Genomic DNA, 16,623 nt, shown 5'->3' on the forward strand with positions numbered 1-16,623 from the left:
GCTAAAGAGCGGGGTTTGCTTTGTCGCGACTCGCTTGGTTGGCACTGATGACCCCCTCAGTGGATTCTGCACTGGTTTGTGCATTCTGCCCGCAGCAACTCCAGTGCCCTTACCCTTCCCACGTGTAGGTGGAGCGAAGCATGCAGCTGGAATATAAATTGAGTGGTTATCATGCAACTCCCACCCATGTACTCAGACAGATCTGCAGACACATACTTGCAAGACGCAATGGAACCGTTATCAAGCCCATTCCAAAACTTCGGTCACCAAACAGATTTCCCCGACCTTATGGATACCCTGCATTATGATGATATGGTTCCCGAGTTTGCGTGGGATGAGAGCTCATCCGTGGAAGGGCTGGAAAGTATCTCAGGTGAAGAGAGCTTGGTGCTCAACCTCGACCAAGCCACAGACTTGCCAGTCATGACTCTAAAGTGAGTTAACCAACACCACCCTATCCTCCAGCGAGCATTTTCTGACCACCCTTCCGTAACAGCTCGGAACAAATACGAGATCATCACCAACCGTACGGCGACATCGATCCCCTCCTTATGGCGGACTTCTACCAACAGGATACAAGCCAGCTGGCCGAGATGCTTACTACGACGACACCAAAACAAAAGCCACAACAGTCTTCCAAGAATTTCCAGTGCTGGGATCATGGCTGTAATGGCCGACACTTCTCTTCCAAAAGCAACCTTATCCGACACCAGAAGGAGAAATCCAAGACCACCAGCAATTTCACATGTCCCTTGTGCGCAGCAGTCTTTACCCGAAGCTCCGCGCGGGATACGCACCTGGCTCGTCAAAGCTGCAACCGCATCCGCCGATACTCCAACGGTCGGCCACGACCCAGCCGACTTGCGGTTTTAAGCAACCCAGAGTTGGTACGGATTATAACTTAGCAAAGGAGGGCAGGGAAAGGGTGGAAGAAAATTGAAGGTTACGGATGGCTTGACCCGAGTCCTGGCCATGGGATGTTGGACCGGCACTATGAATATACCCCAAGACAATACAAGATAGAGACAGAGACCGATTCTTTTCTGAAATCATACAATTCGATTTTGAGTACAGCACAGTTCGATGGAGCAGGTGCAACATGTTCAATCATTCTGTATTCCACCCCCCACAATAGTATACCTGCTCACGAGATAAAATAATCCCTGGCAACAGCGTACAGATTCGCCCATCCGAACCTAGATTTGGCTCAGTCTTCGGGGATAGTCGGCCTCCCTTTCATCCTTAGCCGTCTGGACCTATATTTTGCCTCAAGGCAAACTCAGCCTCGTAAATAAAGTTCATGACGAAGGGCCATGTGGACTGGTACACTAGCCAAGGCCAGGCCGTGCAGCAGTCCCACCGCACTATTGTTGTAGCCATGTGGAGCTCTCCATCTGAAGGCTGTTGCCTCCCCAAGCAGTCTAGCTTCCACTGACTGCAGCTGAAAGAGAACCGATCGTGCCAAGTGTGTTGCTTTCTCTTTTGCTGAATGTCGAGTCATAGTGTATACGTCGGTTTGACCCGCCTTCGGTGCTATGCAGTGTCCACTTTGTCCATTACCGGCCGAGACAACCCACACCGTCCGTTCGATCTGATTCACGTTGAACCTTTGGTTCCACGAGGGATCTTGGGGGCTAAAGTCAATCGCGATTCATGAATTGTGCTTCAGGAACATCATTGGGCGGTCGCCCCGCACGCCCCATAACGCCGCGTGAAGCTTGGCCGACATCGCCACCCGGATCTTGGCCGATCGGGCTTTCTATGGGCAAAAATCGATAAACTCATTTTTTAGGGCACAATGCGCCCGCCGATTTGACTTATGCTGCGAGTCTAAGAGCCAGAACCGAAGGGACGACTTATGGTATGGTCGGCGGTGAGGATATAGGGTGAGGTATAGTCACTGAACAGCCCTGGTCGCCCCCTCAAGAGAGGTTTGAGATTCCGCAAGAATGACTGATACCTTTCTCTAAGATATTGACTGTTCTGCAGATACAAAAACGTCGTTTGAAAGGGAGCACTGAGTATCAGGCTTCTCGATTCCATGCAACACTTTATCTTTAGGATCACCGCTCCGATATCCTACAGTGCTCGCGGTAGTCACATACACGTCAAGGGCGTACGGCTAATATACCTGTGACCATATACCTTGAGAGGTCTAATCCCAGCATGAAGATCAAGCTGGTTCGCGTCGCAAGGATACTGCGCGGCATGAAGATCACCAGTGGAGAATAACGCTTTGTGTGTCGATCGACAGCACATAGGGCTGAACGGCATGGTGCATTCATGCCATAAGTCTCATGCAGTGTACTGTAACTCGAGTGGACCGACAGTAAGCATCAGACCCTGTCGATCAGCCGGAATCCAGGCAGAGATGAAATCAAGGTTGACTCGAAAGATGACAGATATGGACCGAGCGTGAGCTCCAGCCTGTCAGTAGCTAGTGACAGAGCATCCCGAGCACGTACCAAGGAAAGCAAGTCAACCCGGCCAAGCTCTGTGTTTTGTTGCTGCCTGGACCCTGGCCCATCTCTGCCAGCGCTTGTAGTTTATTGCGGCGGACAATATGGAAGCCCAGAGGAAGCGTCAAAGGTCATCGTGGGCTATAGTCGTGGCACTGAGTATGAAAATGATTGGACTTTTTCTCTCCCGTGAAATATCTATTCTCGCTATCGCTCTGCTGTGTTGTGGCGAGAGGTTGCAGGAGTTGGTATGCTCTGCAAGTTGCATTGCTTCAGTCATGGCAGCCAAATCATGTGAGCAAATTCAAGCCCTAGAGGCTTCAATAGCACTGTCAAGTTCCACTCATGTGAAATTTCTTACATATCTTCGACTACTCATGCATTTCACATTATGCATTCCTGTCTGCTTTCTTGCTATTACTCAGCAAAGTATTCATAACTATCCTTCTTCTTGTATCTCGATGCAGATATCATATCGAGTATCGCCAGACTCAGTGTGGCCAGAGCACATACCCCCCGATCACAGGCTTGAGACTTATCTCCCTTGGTTAGCGCCCATGAACAAGGGATTGATTTTTCTCATAATCTTTGCATAAGACACACGAAAAAAACTTACCAGCGGCAAAATCCGTCCTGCAGTTCAGACGATGAAGCCAAGCAAAACTAGCCCAGATTGATCCGGCCATCCCGCAATCCCGCAATCCATTGATCCATCCATCCATTGATCCATCCATCCCCAAATCCACGATTCCTCTCCTTCCTGCATCCTCACGAGTATGGCCGTCGTATCTAACACTATATCCACCATATTCTGCAGCGTAGTCCCGTAGCTGCCTCAAACCGACCATCCAACTTCACCGTAACTCAAACCGCCCAAACGTACTATTCTCAATCACCATGCCAGGCACTCTCGTCTCCCGCAATACCACCGGCAAGGTGGGCATGTGGAACGGCACTCGAGACGGCGAAAACGCCTACATCGACCATGCCAACGGCTCCACCAACATCAAGCCCCCCAAAGAAATCGATATCACGGTGACGGATCTCCGCTCGGTGTCGCCGCAACCCACCCACGCCAGCAAAGGCTACCAAGTTGTCCGCCACACCACCTCCATCACCCCCGAACAGTTCCTCGCCGCCGCCGACACCGAGGAAGGCAAAGCCACCATCGAAACCCAGTACTACCCGGAGGTCCAGAAACTCGTCACCGAGGTCACCGGCGCCGCAACAGTGATCCCGTTCGGGTTCCGCGTGCGCCAGCAGAACCTGAACGCAAAGAACGTCTTCGCCGCCAAGTCCAAGGGCAGCTCCCTGGCCGTGGCACACGTCGACCGCGACCTCGATAACGGGTTCCTGCGGCTGCAGAACGTCGTCGGCGCCGATGAGGCCGAACGCCTCGTGCGCACCCACAAGCGCTGGGCCTCCGTCAACGTGTGGCGGTCGATCGATCAGGCCGTCAAGCAGTGGCCGCTGCTACTGATCAACCACGAGAAGATTGAGGACTGGCATTATGACACACACATGGAACGCTTGTACACCATCAATGACCCCTCCGAGGCGGAGACTGGCGGTAAGGACCACGACACGGTGCTGAAATTCGATCCGCGCTACGAGTATTACTTCGCCAGCGACCTGGATGTTGATGAAGCGTTGGTGTTTAGCTCGTTTGACACGGATGTGACCAAGGTCGTGCCCCATGGGGCGTTCTGGGATAATGATACCCCGGAAGATGCGCCGACGAGGCGGTCGATTGAGGCGAGGTCGTTTGTATTTTGGGATCCAATTGAGGCGTGACTGTTCTTCTGCAATTAGCTATTCCTTACTCTCCGTTTGAAATGTGATTATTTGGCTCTACTCCGGTCGGAAAGTCTATGCGGTTATTGGAAGGTTCTATTACACTCATCCCCCGTGGAGGCTTTCCGGTAGGTAGCCGGAAGAGCATTCCCACAGAGTAAATCATATCAATTGGGGCTGCTGCATCAGTAATACTGGGGACGCTTCTCTCACTACAGCACTACAGAGTATATATGTCAGGCAGGAATTCAGCACACCAAATGTGAATACTAACAAGTCTTCATCAAAAGAAAAGAGCTATGTACTACTTAAGATCATTCTCATAATTAACATAAGCGTACGATCACTCCGCCCAAGGAACCTCCAGATACAATAACGGAACATGCTGCTGCGACCCATGCGTGTCCGTCTCTCCGAAAGTTCCGCACACGATCGGTCGCTTGATCGTCGCCTTGAAAGCACAGGCGAATGGCCAGTACATGCACACTAGGACCTCTTCCGTCGGAATTTGGTATAGACGAGCGATGGTGCCGACATTGAGCACGTCTGTCGAGCGAACCCTCTCGAGCGCGTTGAGATCGCGAAAGAGGACGTCAAAGGTTAGCTCAAACGGGCCTGCGTTCTTACTCCGCACCACCGAAGCAATGTCGCCGAGGTAACGATGGCCTGGGGATGGGGGCGGTTGGAGGAAAACATCCCTGGAGCCCAGCTCGCAGGGGGGCATCGGGCGATCCTTGAGTTTCCTTCCATTCTTCCGCTGCAGACTGTCTCTCGGGTGCACTGCAAATTGTCCCTGGTCCTCCGACAATACAGGCGTCCATTGTGCGGCGATCGGAAAGTGGGAGGTCGGATCGTCCACCTGCATGAGATGGTAGACGCAGAATTCGCAGGCCGGTCCCAGGGTCAGATTGCTCGGGTTGATGGGCATGGCGAGATTGCCGCCCGTGGCCGCTTGGTAGGGGTAGGGTCCGTGAACGAGGTAAGTTCGCGCCAGCTTACAAGCTTCTGTGGTCTGCGACTGGGTCTGAGCGTGGAGATGGGCGATGATGGCCACCTCCTTGGGGATGGTGGATCGATCTCGTTCAAGAGCTCCCATGACTCCGTCCTTGCCGTAGACATGCATCCGGCAGTCGAAATCAAACTCCAGCTTCTCGTGCATCGCCTTGACCACCTCCGTGGTGAAGTAGTCGATTTGATGGATCAAAATCGGATCTCGAACGGCTCCAATAACAACGCCGTGATATCCACTGACTCGTGCCCCTTCCAGCTTGACCATGTATGGGTCAGACTTCTGGAATTGAGCTCCGGACACTCGCACCGTCCGGCCATCGGCCAGCTCTTCATAGGACGCATCGGCCAGGAGTAAGGCACCGCCGGGTCCGTGCAGAATATCAGGACGAGCATTCTCGTACAAGGCGTGGGCAGCGACCGAATTCTTCGTGCAGCGCGCACTGGGCTTGAGCGGGGTGATCTCAAAGCACGAGGGCTCCTTGCGAATGACCGCCAGGGCCTCGGGGGACTTGGGCGTGGCACACGACGCCCCACATTCCATGATCTTGCCCATGTGGTAGATGACCCCCAGATCCGTGAAGCCGTGGTACAGACAAACCGCGACGTAGGGGGCTGGATCGTACGAGCGTCCTCCAATGATGATGTCGAAATCCGGATGCTCCTGCATCGCCTTCACATAGGGCTCGGGCCCCATCTGGGCGACAAGCAACCGGGCTTGGTCCAGGTGTTCCTCCTGCAAGGGGGGCGCCGCGCCACAAGGGACAATCTGATCGACCTGCATCTTTTGCGAGACCAATGATTTGGAGATCCCGGATTTGATGGTGACCACCTTTAGCGGTCGATAGTGCTTCTCGGCGATGATTTGGTTGATAATGTCGACAAACATGTCGACCGCGTCGTCCTCCCCATTGCCTCCGGCCGAGCTGATGATGACGGGTACGCGATTGAAATGACAAGCTGCGATCAGAATGGCCAAATCGCGAGCATATCGCTCGGTCGGAAATGTCGTAGATCCCAGGGCAAGTCGTGATGGTCCACCATCTGTCGATCCGCTGTCCAACACAATCGCATCCACCCCGGCGTCGACGGCTTGCCAAAACAGCGGCTCACTGAAGCCATATCCCAGCATTCCCACTGGGGTGAGGATGCGCAACTCTTTCTTGTCCTGCATGCTGACTGAATGAACGTTGGACGAGAATTGGACCAGAATGGCGACCGTCAGTGCTCAGGAGCAGTGGGCTGCAGATGAGCCAGCAGATATGGCTTTGACAACAGTCCACGGTGCCAAGCACAGACACAGCACAGACACATAATTAAAAGGCTGAGGGATCAAAGGATTGCTGGACTATGGGTGGTACTCTGGCCGATTAGATTGTGTGGAGGGATTGCGGGATTGTTGGATTGCCGGACTGCGCCTCCTCGGCAAGTGAGATCAGGCAAAAAAGCATCACCAGAGATTATATACACCAACACCACCATTGTAGTCCAGATGTTCAACATTGTCTTATCCCTTCACACAAAATAATGACTACCCAGCTTCAACAGATGGTGGGAGGTTCCCTTTCTCTGGAACCTGCCCATCTACAAGTTCTCGACTCTCGGTCGGGCGCGAGCATCAAGGTCCCCATCCACCCCGGCAATTACATTCATGCCTCCGATCTGAGCAAGATCCAATCCCCTGAACCGACCAAGAACAGCAGCGATGTGGATCTTCATGCGCCTCGGTCCTTGCGGATCTTGGACAATGGGTTCGCCAACATTGCGTGCATGAAGTCCAGCGTGACCCTGGTGTAGGTGACCATGCTTTCTCCGGGCTGTTAGGGCTTGTCTTGTGCTGTGTCTGACTGACATTCTGCTGGTAGAGATGGCACGCGTGGGATCATCCGTTACCGTGAGGTTCCCATTCAGCAACTATTCCACGACTACGTCTATGAAGATGTCATGCACCTTCTCATCTGGGGCTCTTTGCCCTCGGCCAAGCAAAAGATCGATTTCCGCGCCGCTGTCGCCAAGCAGGCTGTGCCTCCCCAGTCGGTGGTGGATGTGATTGCCGCATTCCCGTGAGCTTCCATTTGCAACCTTCCTCGATCAATGTCACTCATATCATGTCCTCCTAGACGCGAGGCCGAAACCTTCACTATGCTGATGGCCGGACTGAGCGCCTTCGCCGCCTCTGATGACCTCGTCCGCGCCTCCCATCGCCAGATCAAGCCCATGTTCCACGGCAACCTTCCCGTCGCCGACGAGATGATCGTCCGTACCATCGCCTACTACGCCACCACCGTTGCCCTGATCTACTGCCACAAGCAGGGCAAAAGGTTCACTCCTCCACAGGCCCATCGCTCCCTGATCGGTAACCTCCTCTGGATGATGGGAATCACCGACCCGCGGGTCGAAAAGTGCCTGGACAAGCTGTGGATCCTGTACGCGGACCACGAGATGACCAACTCGACGGCCGCCCTCCTGCACGCGGGCTCCTCCCTGGCCGACCCCATCTCCGGCATCATCGCCGGAATCGGCTCGGGGATGGGGCCCCTGCACGGCGGGGCGATCGACCTGGCCTATGAGATGCTGGAGATGATCGGCTCTGCGGAGAACGTGCCTGAGTTCATCGAGGGGGTCAAGGCCTCCAAGACGCGGCTGTTCGGCTACGGTCACCGCGTGTACAAGACGCGCGACCCGCGCCTGTCGCTGATCGAGGAGCTGATGAACGAGCACAAGGACGCGATCGACGCAAACCCCATCCTCCGGATTGCCATGGCTGTGGATCGCCAAGCGAACGAGGATCAATATTTCGTCGAGCGGAACGTCAAGGCCAATGCGGATTTGAAGGGTTGTTTCCTGTACACTGCCATGTGAGTTACCCACCTTGCTTAGAAAGCCGACTACGCAATGCTGATGTTAATGCAGGGGCTTTGAGACGAACATGTTTGCCGCCATCGTCGGTCTTTCCCGTGTGCCAGGTGGATTGGCCCACTGGCGTGAGACTCAGAGTATGTTATCCCCTTTCATTCTACTTGTCTCCGAGGAATAATACCCTAATGGTCTTTTAGTTGCCCCGATCAGGCTCTGGCGACCGCAGCAAGTGTATGTCCCATTCACCGAAGCTGAACCCAAGGCGAAACTATGATTTCGCAATCGTAACGATATTTATCCGCACTGATGCTCATTTTATACCCTTTTTAACACTTGCAATGTATCTCAAAATTCACAAGCAACACGTCTGTCTCGAAGGCGAGATGCCATGTTCCTGGTATTCAATTGGTCCTCCGTATAGGTCGCTGCTATAAGTCGTAGCAAATTTTGGAAACCCTCAGTATTCACTTCCATCGCACATGCGTTGCCCAGAGAGCCTTTTTCTTAAACATGTTTATACCTTAGGAAGTGAATAGAAGCGGAATAGAAAGGCTCCAAACGTTGTAAAGCATCGAGTCTCAAATCATACAAATTTAATATTCTTCTCAGGGGAAATGCTCGATAAGCTCCAGAGAACGAAGTCATCTGTGACTTCACTAGGCTCTTAGTGTCTCATGTACAACAGGTTAGTGTTAGTCTCAAGGCAAGTGGTTGGTATGGGAAGTAAGTGTGAAGAAGAACCCCAGCTCTTGCGGGGTGACTCGGTGACTCAGAGCATTCCAATCATACATGACATGTATAAGGCGAGACAGGTATTCACCAACCACTGGAAATAGCTGGTAAATCCTGTGCCTCGCAGCATTAGGGCCTGGGCTGTGGGCGGAAGCCAGACAGGATTGGAGGATGATGGATTGCGGGATTGCGGGATTGCGGGGGAACACCCAAGAGCCGAGCCAGGCCAGAGGAAATAAATGATTGAGTGTCTGGGGAGACTTGGATGCTGTTTTGGCATCATTTTCACAGATCAAGATCATGGAGCAATCGACATTGTCCGCGCAACGAGGTTCCCTCGGGCGCACCGTGGCCTTGGTTGCCAACGAACGGCTGGCTCGCGTCCTCTACCATCCAGATGAAGGTCTCTACCACGTTACCCCTTTCACAGAGAACGAATACCCCAGAGAAAGATTCGTCTTCTCTGGCACTACCCCGTTCCGTGTTCAAGAGGTCGAGTCCAACGGGGATATTGTACCTGGCTTGGTGACCGAGTCCGACCTCACATTCGGCCGATGGTGCTACCAGCAGAAAGCGGAAGACTCAGCACCGTGGGCCGACATCAACGACAATGTCGCATCAGACTTCCTCGTCAACATTCTCTGTCGCTGGACGGGCTGGGACAGTCGCCTCACCAGCATCTTCGAGACGCAACTTCGCTGCTCCACCCAGTATCTGGCCGACGCCTACGCAGAGAACCGGCCTCCCCCCACTCGGGACTCGAGCTTCATCACATGGGAACAGTCCATCGTGGAAGCCAATATCAACCCTCTCCACAAATGCCGCATGCCAGTTGATCCCAAAACACAGCCCACGAGTGGCTTCAATTTCAAGCAGGCTGAGATTGCCTTCATGGCTGTGCAACGCGATCTTATCGACTCTTATGGCCCCCTAGAGCAGGAGCTTGCGCCTCTGCTGAAAGCCGCCGGCGTGGACCCGCGAACCGCGGCTCTCCCCAACGAGGTCGTGCTGCCCGTTCACGAATTCCAAGTCAGATTCTTGCTTTCGCGACCGGAGGCCGAGGGCAAACTCCGGCTACTGCCCCAGAGAATCAAGGCCCTAGCGCAGGCGTCGACACGGAGCATGACGATTCCCTCCCTCCCAGGTCTGGGCATCAAGCTCTCGCTCTCCATGTTCATCGGGGACAACATCCGTACCATCAACCACCGGTCTGCCTACAATGCCGTGCGCTACTGGACTGCTGGCATGCTCGATCCAGCTCGAGTCTGCGGTTTGCAAGGCATCCCGCTCGAAATCCTTCCTGAGGTGACATGTGCCAATGCACTTGGCGATCACCTGGCATGTATGGTTCGATGGGATCCCTATCACAGCTCGCGGCCCCCCGTCGACGCGGACGTGGGTTACGCAGTGACCGGGGCGTTGATTGAGCCCGCGGAGATCGGAAAGAAGGGCTGCGTGGCCGAGTCGGCCTTTCAGTTGACAAGCTTGGCCGATCGTCTCAACTTCCTGCGCGAGTGAGTGCCCCTATCCCCACCTTAAATCCATCATCATTCATCCAAGCAAGCCCTAACTGATTTTCACAGCTACACTCGCGTCTACTTCCGCTGCTTCCTCACGCCCCTCTTCCGCAACGGCCTCTTGCTGGATGCACACGGCCAAAACTCCCTCGTGCGGTTCTCGCGCAGCACCGGCCAGATCCTGGGATTCAGCTCGCGGGACATGAGCGGCACGCGATTCAACGGCACGCACTTCACGCGCACGACGGGGATCGAGATCGACCCGCGCATGAGCAACCACGACATGCCCGTGCCCGACCTTCTCGAACGCGCCTACTTCATCTTCTTCGTCGTGCACCTGTGCCCGTTGCTGATTGCTCTGGACCTGGATTCGCTGTCCGCCGCCAGCTTTACATCGGCCGAGCTGCTGACGGGCGCCGCCAGCCCTAAGGAGTCGGCGGATCTGGCTAAGGGCAACGGCTGCGCGGTTATCGTACGCGAGCTGCACGAGGTCATCCGCGAGCATGAGACGCTGGCCGGCGATGATGCCTCTGCCGTCAGCGCGCGCGAGCTCGCGGCTGCCGCCCGGGCAATCTGGCTGGAGAAGTCGACGTGGCAGTTGCAGTGTTTTGTGTCACAGCGCATGCGGGCGGATTGGGCGTGTCGCGATAAGAATGTGAGTTTCCTCCTTCCGGTGTTCGAAGATCAAATTCTGACGGTCGCATAGGATAAACGCTCGTTTGCTTCGGTTCCGAATGTCTTGGTCGCGATGTCTGGTTGATCCTTTGATGGGAGCCTGTGGTGGGGTTATTCATGAAGCTCGAGTCTAATCTGGCTGGATATGGAGTATTTGAGTCTGATCCCTTTCTAGGGAGGGTGCAGATACCCGAAACAGTGAGAGATTCCCTGATATATAGGTGGCTGGTGGAATGCAAATGCAAAGCTATCTCTGCGGTTGATAACCCCTCACCCCTCATCCCCGCATAATTATACCTGAATAGGCATTCTTACCATGAGATTGCATCATCGCATAGATCAGCTGTCCTCATATAAAGCCGATCGCGTTGCAGTATGAACGATAGTATATCCTTGAACAATATATACTGATATACCCAAAATGCCACCCTCCAAGGCCAAGCCAGTCATCCTCTCCCTAGAAGCGATTGCCTCCCAAGCCCCAGAATCGTTCCCCGACCCCTCGCACGGCCATCTCACTTGGCGCACGCTCTTCACCAACCCCGCCACCCCAACGAGCGATCTCTGTGCTGGAATCGCCATCTGTCCTCCGCAAACGGGCCATCTCTGTGCCCACCGTCACACGCAAGCTGAGCTATATTATGTGCTGGAAGGTCGCGCTACGGTGACGATTGACGGGCAGCCCCACCAGATTGCCAAGGGCACGGCCGTGTTTATCCCGGGCGATGCAGAGCACTCGGTCATGAACGACAGCGATGAGGATTTCAAGTGGCTTTATGTTTTCCCTGGGGGGAGTTTTGGGGATGTTGTCTATCGGTTTTCGGAGAAGGCCAAGCTGTGATGGCTGACGAGGACTTTGCTGCACCGCTGCTATTTATAGCTCGGCCCCACTGTCGTTCTCGTTCTCGCTCTCGTTTTCGTTCTCGCGAGTGCAATCCAGACATAAATTATGTTGAATTGGAGGTATGAACGAAAGAAATCAAGCTGTGCCGGATCTTTGTGTGGGAGTATAGGGGTAAGAATGCGTAGGCAGCAAGAACGACATTATCTAGATTATAAGAAGTCATGAGCTGGTGTAGCTGGCTGATAATTGCTCCACGCTCAATTTCGCTCTCCAACGCGATAGTCACTCGTTTAGTCTCTCTTTCTTTCGACATATTCTCTCCGAACATGGTTGACAGTACGAACATCTACGGCTTCGACCCCAGCGTGGGAGCAGCAGTCGTGGCAGCGCTGCTCTTCGGAAGCAGCAGTCTTTTACACTGCTACCAGACCTGGAAATATCGCGCCCCTTTTTTCCTCGTCTTCATCGTCGGCGCCATCAGTATATTCCCCATCCCCTCTTCAACACGCTCCTGTCTTCAAATGATACTGATGCTCTCACAGTGATGACCATCGGGTACATCACCCGTACCATCTCCGCCCAATCCCCAGACAGATTGACCCCCTACATCATCCAATATATCTGCATCCTCCTCCCTCCCTCGCTCTACGCCGCCTCAATCTACATGCTCTACGGCCGCATTGTCCTCCTCGTCCACCAACCCGCTTTGTCGATCATCGCCCCTACCAAAGTCACCAAGATCTTCGTCCTGGGCGACACCCTCTCCTTCCTAACCCAGCTCGGCGGGGGGTCAATGATGTGCTCGACCTCCACGGCCCAAACCGGCCAAAAGGTCCTGATCGTCGGGCTGATCATTCAGCTCTTCTCCTTCGGACTGTTCTTCCTCACGGCTGTGATGTTCGAAATGCGGTTGCGCAAAATGATGCTGTTCCGCAGACGAACGCACTGGCGCACGCTGCTATACTTCTGCTTCGTGGCTGCGGCGCTGATCATCCTGCGGTGCGTGTACCGGGTGATCGAGGCCGCGCAGGGGGCGGGCGGGTTCTTGGCCACACACGAGGCGTATATCTACTGCTTCGATGCGCTGCCCATGTATGTGGTGCAGGCGGTGTTTCATCTGTGTCCGCCGGGGAAGGCGTTGCGGCCATCCGAAGGGGAGGGTACCTATGGGGAGATGGAGGAGTTGAAGTAGGGTTGTGTGACTAGAGCCAAAATTACCAAGTTCCTGCATTAAATTGTTGAATAGAAACTTGGACAATGCTTTATACCTCGCCCAAGTCGTGAATATGCACCATTGCTCGTCAAGGTGCTAACTTCAGTCCGACCCAAAGGCCCACTCCACTACACGCATCCATCGCCATCACTTACCAAGCTCATCCACTAGGGATCGTCTCACTCTTCCAGAAAAAGATTTGGTAATCTGCCCAGAATGACACCACTCGCACCCGAAGACACCCCTAACACGCGGTATGCCCCCACATCACAAACCACCGTCGTGCCAGTCATAAAACTACTCCCCTCACTCATCATCGGCAACGCCAGCCCACGAAACTCCTCCGACCGCCCCAACCTTCCTCTCATATTCTCCGTCCCCCAGACCTCCTTCGTAGCCGGGCCCTGATCGATCATCATCTACGCCATGGGAGTGACAGCATGCCCTGGATAGAGGGTATTCACCCTGACCCCACCACTCCCAGCAGCATCCACCTTCGCCCACTCCATCGCCAGACTCCGTCCAAGCCTAACAATCGCCGCCTAGGAGGAGTTATACATGGACGAGTTCATCCCCTTGTTAGCGATCAACACGCTCATACTGGCCACCAACAGAACCGATCCGCGGATACGATGGGCCCGCATCTGCCGCCCCGCCGGCGTGGCGGTATAGAAAACCCCCTTGTAGTTGGTGTCAATGATCCGTGCAATGCCGTAATCATTAATTTAGAGTAGGTACGCGATGCATCTACGGCCGTAAGCTTTGGATCGGCCAGGGCATGTAAATAATACACTCACCAAACAGTATTCTTGTTCCACTCCTAGTGCATCTGTCGTCCTTCACTACTGCAGGACTGGGGATATCCCAGCCCATAATGTTGACAATGCCAAACTGTCAATATCCCCAGTCCACCTCGAGATATGTGGAATAGTGAGGCTCAATCCCTTCCGTTCTGTCGTCCCGGTCAACAACGCAAGGTTCTCACTCGCCTCTTCCGAACTGGTAGCAGCCACAAGGAGTGTTGTTTCCACGCACTGCGCAAACGGGAATACCTTGTTGATGGTATGATTAACGAAGCCCTGCCACACGCGCTGGGAGAGGGGGAAGTCGAATGGAAGAACATTCCACCGATATACATAGCCCTCGCTCGTGTGGAAAGTAGGAACACCCATCCGAGCCGGGAATACCGGAGCCATTGGCCACGCGCAGTAGTGAACGTTGACCCTTCCTTTGGCAAAGATCGCGCCTGGGTGCGCCGCCTGGAACGCGCGAGCGAATCGGCTTAGTGAGTCGGGTGCTGTAGCAGTGCCTAGGGGCCCTAGTGCGAGAGCATTCTCATCAACGGGACCAAAATCATAGTGGAAGTAGAGGTCTTCCAGGCCGTCGGTTCCATGCAGGAGAATAGGTCTGGAGTAGGATTTGTGTGGTTCTGTGAGTCGGCTGATTATTCCGCTGGCCTCCATCTGATCTAGGATTTTGCAAATCAGCCGGCGGCCTCGCAGTGAGGGCACAAACTCCAGCGAGCCACGAATCAGGTTTCGCTGTTCCCGCTGCACGTCCCATGCTCGGACTCGAGCGCCTTCGTAGTGAACGTCGCCGACGTGTCTATCTTCGGTAGATGCACATTCCAACGAGCAAGCATCTATCCAACGTGTTTGTTCGGCTTCGGGAATTGACTTGCGAATGGCGCTTCTCATGATCTCTTCTTCGCTTGGATCATGCAGAATCATAGTCAACGCATCGCTCACAAGGCTGTGTAGGCTGAACATGCGCCCTGGATGTCTGTCGATGATCAATATCTCGACGTAGTCCTTAACCATGTTGCGTTCTAAGTGGGATTGCACGAATCGTACATCATTGCGGATGTTATCCAACGACCATTCGACGCTCCAGTCAGTCTGGTCCAGACGCGCATGTGTGTCCGCCGACCGGCTGCGCTTGACCCAGGGATTGTCGTCTAGCATGTCGGTTCGGTGAACGACTTTTGAAGGTCCACACCCATCGCCACTGGTCTCGTAGACCACCACAATGTAGTGGGCGACGCGTCTAAGGAGGTCTTGCACGAGCTTCGCTGTTATGGCGTCATGTTTGCTTATCCTCCCGACCAGGTAGCAACGGTTCTGGGTCGCGGTAATAACCCCATCCTTCTCAGTGAGAGAGATGAGAGGGTCCTGGTAGCCTCTAGTGACCGGAATAAACCCAAGAAAAACAAGCAAGGGAAGTTCTTCACATGCGCCGCCGTACCACTGGGGGGAGTATCTCTGCAGTGCCATGAGTCTTCTGATGAGAAGGACGTCTTCGAATCTGAAACAGAAGAAATCGACGGTTGTGTAATCTGCATAATCAGGAAAATACCGATGTAACACGTCCCAGGCTTCAACAGTCATCTTTCTTGTTTCATTGTCAGTGCGGATCCGTTCGCCCAGGATTCTGACTCCCGATGAATCCGGAGGAAGCAGGCAATCGCAGAGGGCATCGCGAAGCAAATGCAGGGTGTCCTCACGGCCTAGGGTTTCAAAGAACTTGATATAGTTCTCAACCTCCCAGGGCACCTGTCGCAGAAACGTATCAATGTTGTCAATTTCGGACGCCAGAGTAAGAACTTCCGTGTCTGCTTTCCAGAGAATCAATTCACGCAGGAGAAACCTGATCACTTTATCGCCGACGTCAGGCGTCCGTGGATCCCCGTTCTCGTCATCTTCACTCACCGGGGAGGAGTCATCCAGCGAAGGGACGATGTTATACAGTCGCTGCCTCAATCCATCGGTAACCTGGACAAGGGCGGTCTTCAGGGCTCTTGCCGGACTATCATCCGGCAGATGCTCTAGATCAGACATCGGTACATCCGGTGAGAGGAGCGAGCGATAAACGGATTTTCCACGTGGGGTCTCACTTTCCGTAGAATTGCCTGCTGGCCCACTGTGGGCTTCTTGCGCTGGCCCACCCCCACCACCGGCCCTATCCGACCCCATCTTGGATCTCTCCTCCAGTATATTGACCTCCCTTTTTAACTTCAGGATCCATCGAACGTGATTTCTGTTGCCCTGGCTGACACTGAAGAACCGCCGGTTAACCTCGTCCCTTAGTGCGATGACCCGTGTCCCACGTGCGATCTTCTCTGCGAGTGCTGCAGCCGAGGCGTCTGTATCTCCCAACAACAAGGCATTATACTCCTCTTCCAGCCGTTTGTACTCGCCATGAAGATTCCTGTGTTCCTGATGATGGGGTCGGCAATATTGATACTCGGGCTTCTTTGTCGTACGCGGGCATTCCTTGCCATCTGGCAACAACGCAGTGCAGCGCAACGTCCGCTCGGATGCTGCTGTGAAGGTGGAGGTCGACGCCGTTTGTTCGACCTTTGGATGGTATTTCCGAGGCATGTCGATCGCGAATATGAGACTTCGTTAGGGTAAACTTCTATCTGGTGGGTGTCAACTCTTGAAAAGATGGCGGACGGAGACCGTATGTTCGGTACAGTACAATGCACACACACACACACAGTAAGCGCCCTGAAAAATATGG

The 16,623-nt window shown here is 54.0% G+C and overlaps 9 protein-coding genes across 9 annotated transcripts; 6 read left to right on the forward strand and 3 right to left on the reverse strand.

The window, feature by feature from the left end:
- Positions 1–151: 151 nt before the first annotated feature.
- Positions 152–905, forward strand: BO72DRAFT_524745 (uncharacterized protein; the record flags this gene model as incomplete). Its single annotated transcript, XM_040949901.1, has 2 exons — positions 152–434; positions 497–905. Exons 1-2 carry the CDS (start codon positions 172–174, stop codon positions 903–905), a joined length of 672 nt encoding a protein of 223 aa, XP_040804777.1. The 5' UTR covers positions 152–171.
- Positions 906–3,080: 2,175 nt separating this feature from the next.
- On the forward strand, positions 3,081–4,253 carry BO72DRAFT_519923 (uncharacterized protein; the record flags this gene model as incomplete). Its single annotated transcript, XM_040949709.1, has 1 exon — positions 3,081–4,253. Exon 1 carries the CDS (start codon positions 3,357–3,359, stop codon positions 4,251–4,253), a length of 897 nt encoding a protein of 298 aa, XP_040804778.1. The 5' UTR covers positions 3,081–3,356.
- Positions 4,254–4,596: 343 nt separating this feature from the next.
- Positions 4,597–6,441, reverse strand: BO72DRAFT_421761 (uncharacterized protein; the record flags this gene model as incomplete). The annotated part of the gene is made up of 1 exon (XM_040942779.1): positions 4,597–6,441. Exon 1 carries the CDS (start codon positions 6,433–6,435, stop codon positions 4,597–4,599), a length of 1,839 nt encoding a protein of 612 aa, XP_040804779.1. The 5' UTR covers positions 6,436–6,441.
- A 304-nt stretch (positions 6,442–6,745) lies between these two features.
- BO72DRAFT_421762 (putative citrate synthase) lies at positions 6,746–8,394 on the forward strand (the record flags this gene model as incomplete). Its single annotated transcript, XM_040942780.1, has 5 exons — positions 6,746–7,054; positions 7,127–7,324; positions 7,382–8,119; positions 8,175–8,257; positions 8,318–8,394. Exons 1-5 carry the CDS (start codon positions 6,789–6,791, stop codon positions 8,392–8,394), a joined length of 1,362 nt encoding a protein of 453 aa, XP_040804780.1. The 5' UTR covers positions 6,746–6,788.
- Positions 8,395–9,152: 758 nt separating this feature from the next.
- On the forward strand, positions 9,153–11,129 carry BO72DRAFT_492759 (uncharacterized protein; the record flags this gene model as incomplete). The annotated part of the gene is made up of 3 exons (XM_040948321.1): positions 9,153–10,366; positions 10,436–11,024; positions 11,076–11,129. The coding sequence occupies 3 exons, from the start codon at positions 9,153–9,155 to the stop codon at positions 11,127–11,129; spliced, it is 1,857 nt and encodes a 618-aa protein (XP_040804781.1).
- A 141-nt stretch (positions 11,130–11,270) lies between these two features.
- On the forward strand, positions 11,271–11,997 carry BO72DRAFT_260892 (cupin domain-containing protein). Its single transcript, XM_040940122.1, has one exon. It carries the CDS (start codon positions 11,466–11,468, stop codon positions 11,883–11,885), a length of 420 nt encoding a protein of 139 aa, XP_040804782.1. The 5' UTR covers positions 11,271–11,465; the 3' UTR covers positions 11,886–11,997.
- A 217-nt stretch (positions 11,998–12,214) lies between these two features.
- Positions 12,215–13,080, forward strand: BO72DRAFT_492761 (RTA1 domain-containing protein; the record flags this gene model as incomplete). Its single annotated transcript, XM_040948322.1, has 2 exons — positions 12,215–12,368; positions 12,431–13,080. The coding sequence occupies 2 exons, from the start codon at positions 12,215–12,217 to the stop codon at positions 13,078–13,080; spliced, it is 804 nt and encodes a 267-aa protein (XP_040804783.1).
- Positions 13,081–13,310: 230 nt separating this feature from the next.
- On the reverse strand, positions 13,311–13,914 carry BO72DRAFT_260906 (uncharacterized protein; the record flags this gene model as incomplete). Its single annotated transcript, XM_040940124.1, has 2 exons — positions 13,899–13,914; positions 13,311–13,848 (listed from the first exon to the last, which is right to left on the reverse strand). A coding segment is annotated over exon 2 (210 nt), but the record flags the coding sequence as incomplete, so codon positions are not given.
- Positions 13,644–16,481, reverse strand: BO72DRAFT_492762 (uncharacterized protein; the record flags this gene model as incomplete). The annotated part of the gene is made up of 2 exons (XM_040948323.1): positions 13,644–13,781; positions 14,154–16,481. 2 exons carry the CDS (start codon positions 16,479–16,481, stop codon positions 13,644–13,646), a joined length of 2,466 nt encoding a protein of 821 aa, XP_040804785.1.
- Between the last annotated feature and the right edge of the window lie 142 nt (positions 16,482–16,623).

This window comes from Aspergillus fijiensis (genome assembly GCF_003184825.1).
Source record: "Aspergillus fijiensis CBS 313.89 unplaced genomic scaffold BO72scaffold_7, whole genome shotgun sequence".
In the NCBI taxonomy this organism is placed as follows: Eukaryota; Fungi; Ascomycota; class Eurotiomycetes; order Eurotiales; family Aspergillaceae; genus Aspergillus; species Aspergillus fijiensis.